The sequence below is a fragment of the Mobula birostris genome, chromosome 18 (genome assembly GCF_030028105.1).
Source record: "Mobula birostris isolate sMobBir1 chromosome 18, sMobBir1.hap1, whole genome shotgun sequence".
NCBI lineage: Eukaryota > Metazoa > Chordata > Chondrichthyes > Myliobatiformes > Myliobatidae > Mobula > Mobula birostris.
In genome coordinates, this window is record NC_092387.1 from 68,027,521 (window position 1) to 68,040,675 (window position 13,155).

The following is a 13,155-nucleotide window of genomic DNA, read 5'->3' on the forward strand; positions in this document are numbered from 1 at the left end:
TTGTAGGACAAAGAAATGGATGGAAGAGAACTGGGGGTGGGAGGGTATATGAGTGGGAGTAACAAGAATGGGTCTGTGGTGTCAGGGAATTTGGGAAGAAGGGAGTAATGGCAGGGTGGTGAGGAAGTAGTGGAAGTGATCTGGGAGAGGTTTTAGGGAGAAGATCATGGTTGTGGTGGGCTGGATGTTTCATTTGAGAATACATTCCAGGGATATGCGTTGTTTCAAGGTGAATAATAAAACAATACTTTACTGTGGGGGAACTAGGGGTGAGTTCTTAATGGGACAGGTTTTCTTAAGGCACCCTTCCAGATTTTCATAGTCATCTCTGGGTCTTCAGGTGATCCTCAAATGACTATCTGCTGATAGGGCTATCAATTTCAGGTCCTCCAGAAGCAGAATTAGGCCATTCAGCCCATCACTTCTGCTCTGCCATTTGATCATGGCTGATTTATTATCCCTCTCAAGCCCATTCTCCTGCTCTCTCCCTGTAACCTTTGACACCCTGACTAATCAAAAACCTGTCAATCTCTGTTTCCAATATACCGAGTGAATTGGCCTCCATAGGTGTCTTTGGCAATGAATTCCACAGGTTCACCACCCTCTAGCTAAATAAATTCCTCTTCATCTCTGTTCTAAATGGATGTCCTTCTATTCTGAGGTTGTGCCCTCTACTTGTTGGGTCTTCCTCTATTCGAAGCATCCTTTCCACATCCACTCTGTCTAGGGCTTTCAATATTTGATAGGTTTCAATGAGATTCGCATAATTGTGAATGCAGCCCAAACAGGTAAGTAAACTCCATTGTCCACATAGTAAGTACTGTGATCACATTGTGTAAAGCATAAGAGGCAAGACTTGTCTCCACCCACTTTTATCTGGGGTCACTTTCTGAGTTTTCCCAATTAAATATAGAGAGGTCTCAGGATAAAACCCACTCCTTAAACTACACAAGCAGAACAGATGTCAGGATCAAATTAGAATGAGCATATCTACCCAGGTACCGCTTGATGGATTCAAAATATCTTAGATGTTAGATCTGTAGAAGAATATATAGCTTATTATAAAGTAGGGCTTTTTCCTTCTTTTCAGATCCCTCGATGGCCTCATTTGTCTCCTAACACTTCCCTATAATGTATTGTTATTGTTCTACCTCAGTGCACTCTATAATGATCTGATCTGCATGAACAGTATGCAAGACAAGCTTTTCACTCTACCTTGGTACATGTGACAATAATAAACCCTTAAATTCCCCTAAACTCTGTGAGGCCATCTCCCCAACCATCTCTGCCACTCTATCTCTACATCCTCCTCCAAAGCTGTCTTCAGTCCAGGCTTTGACCAAGCTTCTGGCTTCTGGCCCTGAACCTCCTGAGGCATTGCATATCATGTTTGAATGATAAGGCTTCCAGTTGTGAGGAGCTGTCAAAGAATGAAGGTCTGGCAGCCTTTTGGATTGCCTCACAGTTTCCAGGAATGAAATATTAATCTCCTGGAAACTCCAGTACATATGGAAAGAGAAATTTAAAATCTGTTTCCACTTTTCATGTCTTTGAATACTTTTGTTTATTGGAGATGGGGGTTGAAATATGTTGGAACAAGCAGGCTGGCTACGGTGGTATGTTGCAAAAGTGGAGTCTCCAAATGAAAGTCAGTGAATGGAAACACCATACCATGGCTCTCCAGAACATCTGGAAAGGAAAATACACCATAGAGTACAAGTACGTGGTTGCTTGATAGTGGGTGACACAGTGTGGTGAAGGAGGCTTTCGGCACACTAGCCTACAACATTCAGGGTACTGAAGTTGGGATATTAAGTTGCAGTTGAACAAGGTGTTTGTGAGACAGCATTAAATATTAGCTTTACTTGTCACATGTACACTGAAGCATTAGAACACTCAGTGAAATGCATCAAATCAAATCAAGTTTAATTATCAGTTAAACCATACATAGAGACCATAAGACCATAAGACAAAGGAGCAGAAGTCGGCCATTCGGTCCATCGAGTCTGCTCCGCCATTTTATCATGAGCTGATCCATTCTCCTATTTAGTCTCACCCCCCGCCTTCTCACCATAACCTTTGATGCCCTGGCTGCTCAGATACCTATCAATCTCTGCCTTAAATACACCCAATGACTTGGCCTCTACTGCTGCCTGTGGCAAGAAATTCCATAGATTCACCATCCTCTGACTAAAAAAATTTCTTTGCATTTCTGTTCTGAATGGGCGCCCTTCAATCCTTAAGTTTGAGACAGCTGAACGAGACAGTGTTCCTCTGGAGCCAAGGTGCAAAACATTCAAAATAGCAAACAAACATTCAAAAATAATGAGTCACATAATTCAAAATATCAAGCAAAGAAGCATATTCACTCATTATAGTCCAAGACCCTCAGCAACGATGTCCAGCAATCGATGGTACAGTCTCCCAGCAGTGTACAGACGCAAACACGAGGAAATCTGCAGATGCTGGAATTTCAAGCAACACACATAACAGTTGCTGGTGAACGCAGCAGGCCAGGCAGCAACTTTTATGTGTGTTGCAGTGTACAGACGCACACAATTTACGTCAAAGACCAACACCGTCTGAGAATGCCAACACTTATGGTGCCAACATAACACACCTATAAATTACATATCCTAACCCGTACATCTTTGGAACGTGGGAGGAAACCAGAGCAAACAGATAAAACATATGCGGTCACATGGATAACGTACAAACTCCTTACAGCGGCAGAAATTGAATACCAATCATAATTGCTGGAGCTGCAAAGCATGATGCTAACTGCTACGCTACTGTGCCTCCCGGATTTGGAATATTGTGTTCAGTTTTGGTTACCCTGCTAGGGGAAGGAATCATTACGCTGGAGAATGCAGAGGAGATTTACAAGGATATTGCCGGGGTTTGAGAGACTGAGTTATAGAAAGAAGTTCAGCAGGTTGGGACATTTATTGGAGCATAGGAGAATGAGGGTCACCTTACAGAGGTGCATAAAATCAGGAAGGGCATGGATAGGATGACTGCAGTCAGTACTTTTTCTGGGGTAGGCAAACCAAGATCTGGAGGCTATTGGTTTAAGGTGAAAGGGGAGAGATCTATTAGGAACCTGAGGGACAACTTTATCACCCAGAGAGTGGTCAGTATATAGAATGAGCTGCCAGAGGAAGTAGTTGGGGCAGGTGCATTAACAACTTTTAAAACTTGCTTGGGCGGGTACATGGATGGGAAATGTTTAGAGGGATGGGAAATGTTTACAGGGATGTGGGCCAAGTATGGGAAAATGGGACTAGCTTACATGGGAATCTTTAGAGGTACAGACCAGTTGGGCTGAAGGATCTATTTCCACTCTGTAGAACTCTAGGATAGAGATCTGCTTGTCATTAAGATTGAAGCCTGTAGCTCAGAGAGCCACTGACAGTGGACATAGGAAATTGGTTAAATTATAGGAAACAGAGGATATAAACTTCAAAGGTTCAAAGGTACAACTTAATGTCGGAGAAATGTATACAATATACATCCTGAAATGCTTTTTCTTCGCAAACATCCATGAAAACAGAGAAGTGCCCCAAAATTTCTCCTTCCAGTAAAAAAAACCTTCCTCTGTACCCCACTTTGACCTTTTACCTTTTCTTACGTGCCTATCACGTCCCCTGGTTCCCCTCCTCCTTCCCTTTCTCCTATGCTCCACTCTCCTCTCCTATCAACTTCTTTCTTCTCCAGCCCTTGACCTTTCCTACCTACTTGGCTTCACGTGTCACCTTCCAGCTAGTCTTCCTTCCCTCCACCCACCATTCTATTCTGGCATCTTCCCCCCTCCTTTTCAGTACGGGAGAAGGGTCTCAGCCCAAAATATCGACTGTTTATTCACTGCCATAGATGCTGCCTGACCTGCTGAGCTCCTCCAGCATTTTGTGTGTGCTGCAATAGTGGTGGAAGGCTGATTCCTTTGGAACTGGAGGCAAGTGCATAGCGGAGTTACCCCAGGGTTGGCAGCTGGCCCACTGAATGTCTTAAGGGGCGATAGGGTGGCACGGCAGTTAGTGTAGTACTATTACAGAGCCAGTGCCCACTGTCTGTAAGAAATTACTATGTCCTCCCCACGATCACATGGGTTTCCTCCAAGTGTTCAGTTGCCTTGCACATTCCAAAGATCGATGGGTTTGCAGGCTAATGTGTCAAATGGGTGTAATTGGGCTGCTTGGGCTCGTTGGTCTGGAAGGGCCTGCTACTGCTCTGTTTCTATAAAGAGGACTGGCATGAGATACGGACTAAGTGGATAAAGAAGCTATTCTCATTGATGGATGTGTCATGAAGTAGAGGACATGGAGATTGGGAAAAGAAGCAAACACTGACATGAGGGAAGTCATTTTTCCACAGTGAAAGGTTGGAGCCTGGATTGCACTATCCCGACAAGTCCTAGAGGTAACACCATTCACACAGAACCTGGATAAGTATTGGAATAGAAAACAGCTTCAGGGTAGTGGGGAATTGATAGGAATAAGGGACTAATTTGGACACAAAGAGTTGAATGCCCCCCGCCCCCCGGTCCTGTAAATATTCGGTGATTCTATCTCTAGGGAGGGAGTTTCGACGTGGCGGACAGGATGTTTTTCAACATTAAGAAGGAGTGGGAGTCATCATCCAGGGACAACATGAGCGACGTGAGGGAGCTCACCCCAGAGTTCTTCTACCTGCCCGAGTTCCTGCTCAACCACAACAAGCTGGAGTTCGGTACGTATGATGGATCATCAAGTGACAATTTGGGTTTCTCCTGGGCATTTTGGTTTCCTCCCACAGCCCAAAGACCTGCAGGTAGCAAGATTTATTTGCTGCCGTGGATTGTCCATGGTGGTTGGATAAGGGATAGAATGGCAGGGGGGTGGAATTGATGAGATTAGGATTCAGATTCAGAATTACGTATCACACATAATTGAAACATGCAGTGAAATGGTTCATTTGCATTAACAAGTAACACACCCAAGGATGTGCTGGGCGTAGCCTGCAAGTGTCACCACACATTCCAGCATCAACATAGTATGTTCAAAATGATAGCAACACAACACACAACACAAGCAGCAACAACAACAACAACAACAGAACAAGACAACAATAGCAACACAAGCCCATATGCCACCCTCACACACACAGGCCTGCAGCCTCACATCAGGCTATCTCCTAGCCTCCAAACCTCTGTCCCAGACTCCTAGACAAGCTGATATTGGGCCTCCAAGATCCAAAATGTGACAAGAATGAAATGAGATTGAGGTGAATGGGAATTCATCTGTCAGTGTGGACCCAGTGGGAGGAGGAGCCCATCTCTGTGCTGTGTGGGCTAAACAGAGGTAACTAATGACCTTGAGGTTCACCAAAAATCTATGACATCCTTGTGGCCCCAACTCATCCAGAGAAAACAACACTAACCTCTCCTTTTATCACATACCCTCTAATCCAGATAGCATCCTAGTAAACTTTCTCTGTACCCTGTCCAAAGCCCCCATATCCTTCCAATAATGGACTGGCCAGAATGAATAATGAATGCAATAATCTAGACATGGCCTAACCAGAGCTTTATAGACCTGTCTCATGGACTGAATACCTCAGCTAATAAGGACAAGCATACGGTGCCCATTGTTTACCACCCTATCAGCCTGTGTCAATGGGTGGTAAACCAGTGTAGGCACTTCAAAATGTGCTTTACACAGATTTAATGCATGACTTATGTATTATATCAGGTTAAAATGCATCCCAATATCAAGGCAATTTAATGCTTATCAGACTGAAATACCTGAAACTGCTCTATTATATCTGCAGCTGACACATCCCTGCCCAGCACCATATTGTTACACCTGGAAGTATCAAGGGAGCTTTGGGGCTCAAGGGGGTGATGGTAGCACTAACTGAATACTTGTGTGCTGATCTTTGTGAGTCGGATTGCTGGTCTGTGATTAATTCTAATTTTATATGAGGTAACCCGACCCATTGAGAAACTTTATTTCACAAAGTTCCTCTCCAGATACGTCAGATTTTCCAATTTCAGGTTACTGTCCCTGGAAAACCACAAATCTTTCCTAACTTTTCCAGGAGTGTAACTAGTGGATCTCTGACTGCATGAGACATCCATGTCATAATGGCTTCTCTCTGCTGATATCAGTTATGTTCTCTCAGTGTGGAATGTGTGCTAATTCAGTTGAAGCCTGCTAACAATACTGAATGGTAAATTAGCATTGCTGGATCCAACTGTTTAATTCTTAGATTAGACTGTTTAATTGTTATTTTCTTCACAGTTTTACAATTATTTATATACTTACATGTATTTTAAGTAGTTTTTAATATGCATATAACAGTTTAATATGCCTCTAGTGGCTATACTAAGTATAATTCAGGAAAGCTCTGGAAGCTTCTTTGTTCTACATGTTATATGAATAATTGGTTAACTTAGTACTATATTATTTGAGCAATAGCTTTCTAATTAGTTGTCTCTCACCTACACATTTGAATGGAATTTTTCTTATCCCTGTGGTATAAACCATGCTAGGCACCATGTTTTTTCCTTTGGCTCTCTAGTAGACTCCTTCCCCATCACCATTTGTTTTCTTTGTTCTATCAACTCCTAATGAAACAATTTGAAGCAACAAGTTTTGTGCCTCTTTCCTGACTTCTGAAAGAATCTTGGATTTAAACATCAGAATCGAACAGCATTAAATATATTTGCAGGTTCTATGCAGGATGGGACTACACTAGGAGATGTGATTCTTCCTCCCTGGGCTAAAGGTGACGCTCGAGAATTTATCCGGCTTCATCGCATGGTGAGTACTGCTGGCTGACTAAAGAATTATAGAACACGACAGCACAGAAACAGGCCCTTCAGCCCATCCAGTTCATGACAAGCTGTTATTTGGCCTAATCTCATTGACCCACACCTTCTGTACCCATTCCATCCATTTTCCTATCCAAACTTCTAATAAGTGTCGTAATCAAGCCCACATCCAACACTGTGGGAGGAAAGGAACTGTCAACATTTCAAATTGAAACCCTGAAGCAGGATTTTGACCCAAAACATTGGCAATTGCTTTCCTTCCTCAGATACTGCTTAATGCACGGAGTTCCTCCAGCCAATCGTTTCTGGCCCTTAACCAGCTGTCTATTTATTTATTTATGTAGAGTGGGCCCTTTGAGCCCATCCTGCTGAAATACACCCGTGTGACTAATTAACCTATTCACCTAAATTTCTTTGGAATGTGGGAGGAAACTAGAGCACCCAGAGGAAACCCACACGGTCTCGGGGAGAACATACAAACTCCTCGCAGACAATGGTATGAGTTGAACTGTAATAGCACTTCCCTAACTGCTAGGCTGCCATCCCACCTTATTTCACTGCAGTATTACAGTAATACCATTGTTACCATGCTGTGTGTCTACATTTTAAAAATCTCTAATAAAAGAGATAACATATTGGACATTTCTAACTTGCAAATTACTTACAGCAATTCCCAGAACTGGGGGCAAGGGGCAGAAATTTGTCAGTTAGGACTGAATTTGAAAGAATTTTCTTTACACCGGAATGACATTATGATTTGTCATTGTGACAATGCGAAGACTGTCAGAAAAGTTGATGAGGCCAGGGAGCACACAATTCCCTGTTGCACCTGGCAGAGCAAGGGTTAAGTAGACCTGGGCCTGTCCACAAACACTCTGCTGATTTACGTGGTGATTAATAACATCCTCTCTCACCTTTGCAAATGCTAATCTGTTAATTGTTCATCCAAATGGATCAATTTAATGTCTCATTATTTACTAATGAACAGCCAGCGCTGTAGAACTGTCATACTTGTGTCCAATAAACTGGTCCTAATTTGTCTTATTATTGTAATTATAAATCAGTCAGCAGCACTGCCCATGTTGGATGGATTATACCTCAGCCTGGATTTCACTCCTTGGGTTCATTTATGTTTGTATTTTTACTCTTGCACATATAAAGCAGTTAACCATCCAAGTGGAACTCAGTTAGAGCGAGAAGTATGGAACGAGCAGCCAACAGAAGTAGCAGATGTGGGTTTAATTGTCATGACTAAGAGAAGTTTGGATTGGTGCATGGATGAGAGAGGTAGGGAGGGCTACGGTCTGGGTGCAGGGAGATGGAATTAGGCATAAGACCAGGCTGGCACTCTGGATCCTGCTTCTGCACTGTAGGGTTCTGTGACTCTATGACAACATGGAATCAGGCTCTTCAGCCCATCAAGTCAATGCCAACTACCAACCACCCACTCTTTTTACACATCTCTTTTAAATTGAATAGCAGCTGCTTGAGGGTTGCCACGGTAGCGTAGTGGTTAGCGAGACGACATTACAGCTTGGGGTGTCGGAGTTTGGAATTCAATCCTGACATCACTTGTAAGGAGTTTGTACATCCTCCCCATGAATGCTTGGGTTTCCTCTGGTTTCTTCTTACAGTCCAAAGATGTACTTATTAGTAGATTAATTGGTCTTTGTAAACTGTCCTGTTATTAGGCTAGGGTTAAATCAGTGAGTTACTGATGGCGTGGTTTGAAGGGCCAGAAGGATTCTGTGTTGTACCTCTAATCAAATGAAAGATTAACCTTTAAATTAGATTTACAAAATCTTAGGACTTTGCTAGTTTATTTGATTTTGAATACCAGTGCAAGATTATTTCAATAAATAAAATAAATCAATCAATAATTAGTACATTTAAAATAAAATGAACTAAATGAAATCACTGTGCTGCTTCATGCACTGTCCTGTTCTCTTCTCACAGGCTTTGGAAAGTGACTACGTCTCCTCCCGTCTCCATCACTGGATAGACCTCATATTTGGTTGTAAGCAGAAGGGTCCAAATGCCGTTGAAGCAGTTAATGTTTTCCATCCTTATTTCTACGATGATCAGGTTGATCTTAATAACATCAAGGACCCAATGAAAAAAGCTACCATCCTCGGTTTTGTCAGTAATTTTGGGCAGATTCCTAAACAGGTACAAGTTCTTGTGATTTCAATATTTTTACAGATTTCTTTGAAATGTTCAAATTAGTCCTTTTCGGTTATGATTTCCAGAAAGGTTTCTCTGAGCGAGAAAGTGCAGTGCAGGTAAACAGTAAGATTCAGGATCATAATAAAGTAGATTGTGAGGTCAAGAGTCCATCCAGTTGTGTAGGGAACCATTCAACTTTCTCCAGCAGCAGGGTAATAAGATGTCCTTGATCCTGGTGGTATGAGCTTTCAGACTTTTCTGCCGAATGGCGGGGGTTAAAAGTGATGGATGTGATTATGTTGTCTGCTTATCAAGGCAATGAGAAGTATATACAGAGTCCATGGAGGGGAGGCTGGTTTCCATAATGTGCTGAACTGTGTCCACAACCTTCTGCATTCTTCTGGTCACAGGCAAAGCAGTTGGCACACCAAGCAATGTTGCAACCAGATAGGATGCTTACATCAATGGAGAGATTTTGGGATCAAAGGGATCCCTGTACACCTGCCACTGAATGCAAATACGCAATGCATCCACCAGATAAGAATTCAAATGGTTTGATGGTCTTCTTTGGAAGAGATTTTGAGTTTAGGAGCAAAGGTCTCTTACTGCAATTGTACATGTCGAGGACTTAAGTTCTGCTTGTCTCAAAAGGCAGGATCTCCCAGTCGCCACCCATTCCCATTCTGACATGTCTGTCCATGATCTCCTCTACTGCCATGAGGACCCCATACTCAGGGTGGAGGAACAACACCCCATATTCTGAATAGGTAGCCTCCAAACTGATGGCATGAGCATTGATTTCTCCAATTTCCAGTAAATTCTCCCCCCTCCCTCCTTCTCTTTTTCCATTCCTCATTCTTGTTACAATCCTACCCATTCTTTATTCTCTCCTACCCATCACATTCTTCTGGTTTCCCTTATTCTTCCCCTTCCATGGTCCACAGTTCTCTCCTGTCAGATTCCTTCTTCAGCCTTTCACCTCTTTCCCCCATCATCTCCCAGCTTCTCACTTCATTGCCCCTTCCTGCATCCACCCACCTTCCCCCTCACCTGGTCTCACCTATCACCTGCCAGCTTGTATCCCTTCCCTTCCCCTCACTTTCTTATTTTGGCATCTTCCCCCTTCCTTTCCAGTCCTGAAGAAGGGTCTTGGCCCGAAACATTGACTCATCATCCCTCTCCATGCTTCCTGACCTGCTGAGTTCTCAGAGTGTGTGGCGCATGTTTCTCTGTAACTTCCGCTATCTCCAATGGGATCCCACTACCCTGCGCATGTTTTCCTCTCCCCCACCCCCCCCATTTTCTGCTTTCTGCAGGGATCACTCCCCATGCACCTCCCTTGTCCATTTGTCCCTCCCCACTGACCTCCCCCTGGCACTTACCCTTGCAAGTGGAACAAGTATTACACCTGCCCCTATACCTCCTTCCTCACTACCATTCAGGGCCCTAAGCAGTCCTTCCAGGTGAGGCAACACTTCACCTGTGAGTCTGTTGGGGTCTTATACTGTATTCTGTGCTCCCAGTGTGACCTCCTGTATATTGGTGAGACTCAATGTAGATGTTGAGACCGCTTCGCTGGGCACCTACACTCGGTCTACCAGAAGAAGCAGGATCTCCCAGGGCCACCCATTGTAATTCCACTTCTCATTTCCATTCCGATACGTCAATCCTTGGCCTCTTCTACCGTTGCGATGAGGCCACACTCAGGTTGGAGCAACAACACCTTGTATTCCGTTGCCTCCAACCTGATTTCCTGAGGAGACTGAGGTCCTTCAACATCTGCCGGACAATGCTGAGGATGTTCTAGGAGTCTGTGGTGGCCAGTGCGATCATGTTTGCCGTTGTGTGCTGGGGCGGCAGGCTGAGGGTAGCAGACACCGACAGAATCAACAAACTCATTCGTAAGGCCAGTGATGTTGTGGGGATGGAACTGGACTCTCTGACGGTGGTGTCTGAAAAGAGGATGCTGTCTAAGTTGCATGCCATCTTGGACAATGTCTCCCATCCACTACATAATGGACTGAGTGGGCACAGGAGTACATTCAGCCAGAGACCCATTCCACCGAGATGCAGCACAGAGCATCATAGGAAGTCATTCCTGCCTGTGGCCATCAAACTTTACAACTCCTCCCTTGGAGGGTCAGACACCCTGAGCCTATAGGCTGGTCCTGGACTTATTTCATAATTTACTGGTGTAATTTACATATTCCTATTTAACTATTTATTACTATTTTTCTATTACTATTTATTATGTCTATGACTATTACTATTTACTAATAGTAATAGTACTATTACTATTTCTATTACTATTTATTATTTATGGTGCAACTTTAACGAAAACCAATCTCCCCCGGGATCAATAAAGTATGACTATGACTATGGCATGAACATAGATATCTCGAACTTCCAGTAATGGCCACCCCCACTTGTTTTCACCCTGCAGTCTAAATGAAGGGTCTTGATCTGACATTTAAACTGAGTTCCTCCATCGTGTGTGCTGCTTCCGATTCCAGCGCCTGTGGTTCCTTGTTGCTGCATCAGGCCAAATTAAATGGCAGTTAGAGCTGTGTTCAGCAATATCCTATTTATTTATTGAGATGCAGTCCGGAATAGGCCCTTCCGGATCTTTGAGCTGCACGCCCCGACTTAACCTTAGCCTATTCACGGGACAATTTATAATCACCAATTAACCTACCAACTGGTATGACTTGGGATTGTGGGGGAAACTCACGTGGTCAAGGGGAGAATGTACAAAATCCTTACAGATAGAGTCAGGAATTGAACCTGGGTCACTGGTACCGGAAAGCGTTGTGCTAATCACTACATTACTGTGCAACCATCCTTCACCCCACCTGGTGTTAGTTCCACCTCTCTGCTGTGTAGGTTGTGAAGTGATGAGGTTTCTTCTGATAAACAGACTCACAAGTCTTCTCTTTTGTTTACTTTCAGCTTTTCAAGAAAGCTCATCCTGCTCGTGCAGTCCCAGCGAAGTATTCCTCAGGGAAGGACAGTCTCCTGTCTGCCTCCACCCAGCCCTTTTTCTACCACCTACAGAATCTGAAACCCTCTGCTGTTCCCGTGATAGGTATTTAAAAGCAGTTTTATAAACCTTTAACTGAAAATGTTTGACGTGTCTCCTGACTGTGTGTAAACTAATCAATGAGAGCTGCTCAAATGCAAATCGATCTGTTGTCTATCACAGCGACAATGTGGCTGTTGGTGAGAGGTATGGGTAACCATCTGCAGACTATTGCCAGAATTCCTCAGACTTGCTACCCAACTTGGTAAAGTATGCATCTTGGGCAAATGTGTCATGTTTGTCTCACTTGTAAAACTTAAGAGAAGTTTGGACTGGAAAGGTTTGTTGGGATATAGCTGGGGTGCAGGAAGATGGAACTAGGCTGAAGATTGAGTTGGCATCGGCTAGAGGGACCGAAGAGCCTGTTCTATGTTGTTGTACTCTATGACTAAATATAACAGAATCAGCAAGGGTTCCCTGCTCTTCAGGTGGTGTTCATGGTGTCCCTGACAATAAAGGGATTAGATTAGCTTTATTTGTCACACGTACAGCACATCGAAACTTCCAGTGTCACCTGCTTCAATGATCGAAACAGCTGGAAGCAGCCTGCAAGTGTCTCCATGCTTCCAGTGCCAGCACAGCATTACCATAACTTACTAACCCTAACCCATAGGACCAGATGACACAGGAGCAGGATTAAGCCATTCGGCCCATCAAGTCTGCTCTGCCTTTCCATCATGGCTGATTTATTTTCCCTCTCAATTCCATTCTCCTGCTTCTCCGAGAACATCTTTGGAATGTGGGAGGAAACCCATACAGTCACGGGGCGAATGTACAAAATCCTTGCAGACGGTGGAGAGGATTGAACTAGGGTCACTGGCACTGTAAAACAATACCATGCTGCTCATATTATCCAGAAATTAAATAAGCTTTGAAGTGAAAAAAAACCCTGACCATCTACAGACAATCAGCTGTTTCAGGAAAGGTTCAGGCAACTGGTGTCTGGGTTTCTCATGTGGCCAGACGACTGTGGGCTTTAGAATTCCTTAGTACCAGAAGCTCACTGTTCTACAAGAACTTGATTTTGATGTTAAAAATGATATTGTGAAGATGGCGCTGGTGAGACACGGTGATGCTTTGCAGGCAGCAAACAGAA

The 13,155-nt window shown here is 43.7% G+C and overlaps 1 protein-coding gene across 5 annotated transcripts in view; it reads left to right on the forward strand.

The window, feature by feature from the left end:
* Window positions 1-13,155, forward strand: part of wdfy4 (WDFY family member 4) — a 358,785-nt gene that overhangs the window by 316,150 nt on the left and 29,480 nt on the right. For all 5 annotated transcript variants that reach the window (XM_072282880.1, XM_072282882.1, XM_072282881.1 and 2 more), the window contains 4 exons: window positions 4,575-4,728; window positions 6,712-6,803; window positions 8,771-8,983; window positions 11,930-12,065. In XM_072282880.1, coding sequence (XP_072138981.1) covers window positions 4,575-4,728; window positions 6,712-6,803; window positions 8,771-8,983; window positions 11,930-12,065 — 595 coding nt within the window. The remainder of the gene's footprint in view (window positions 1-4,574; window positions 4,729-6,711; window positions 6,804-8,770; window positions 8,984-11,929; window positions 12,066-13,155) is intronic.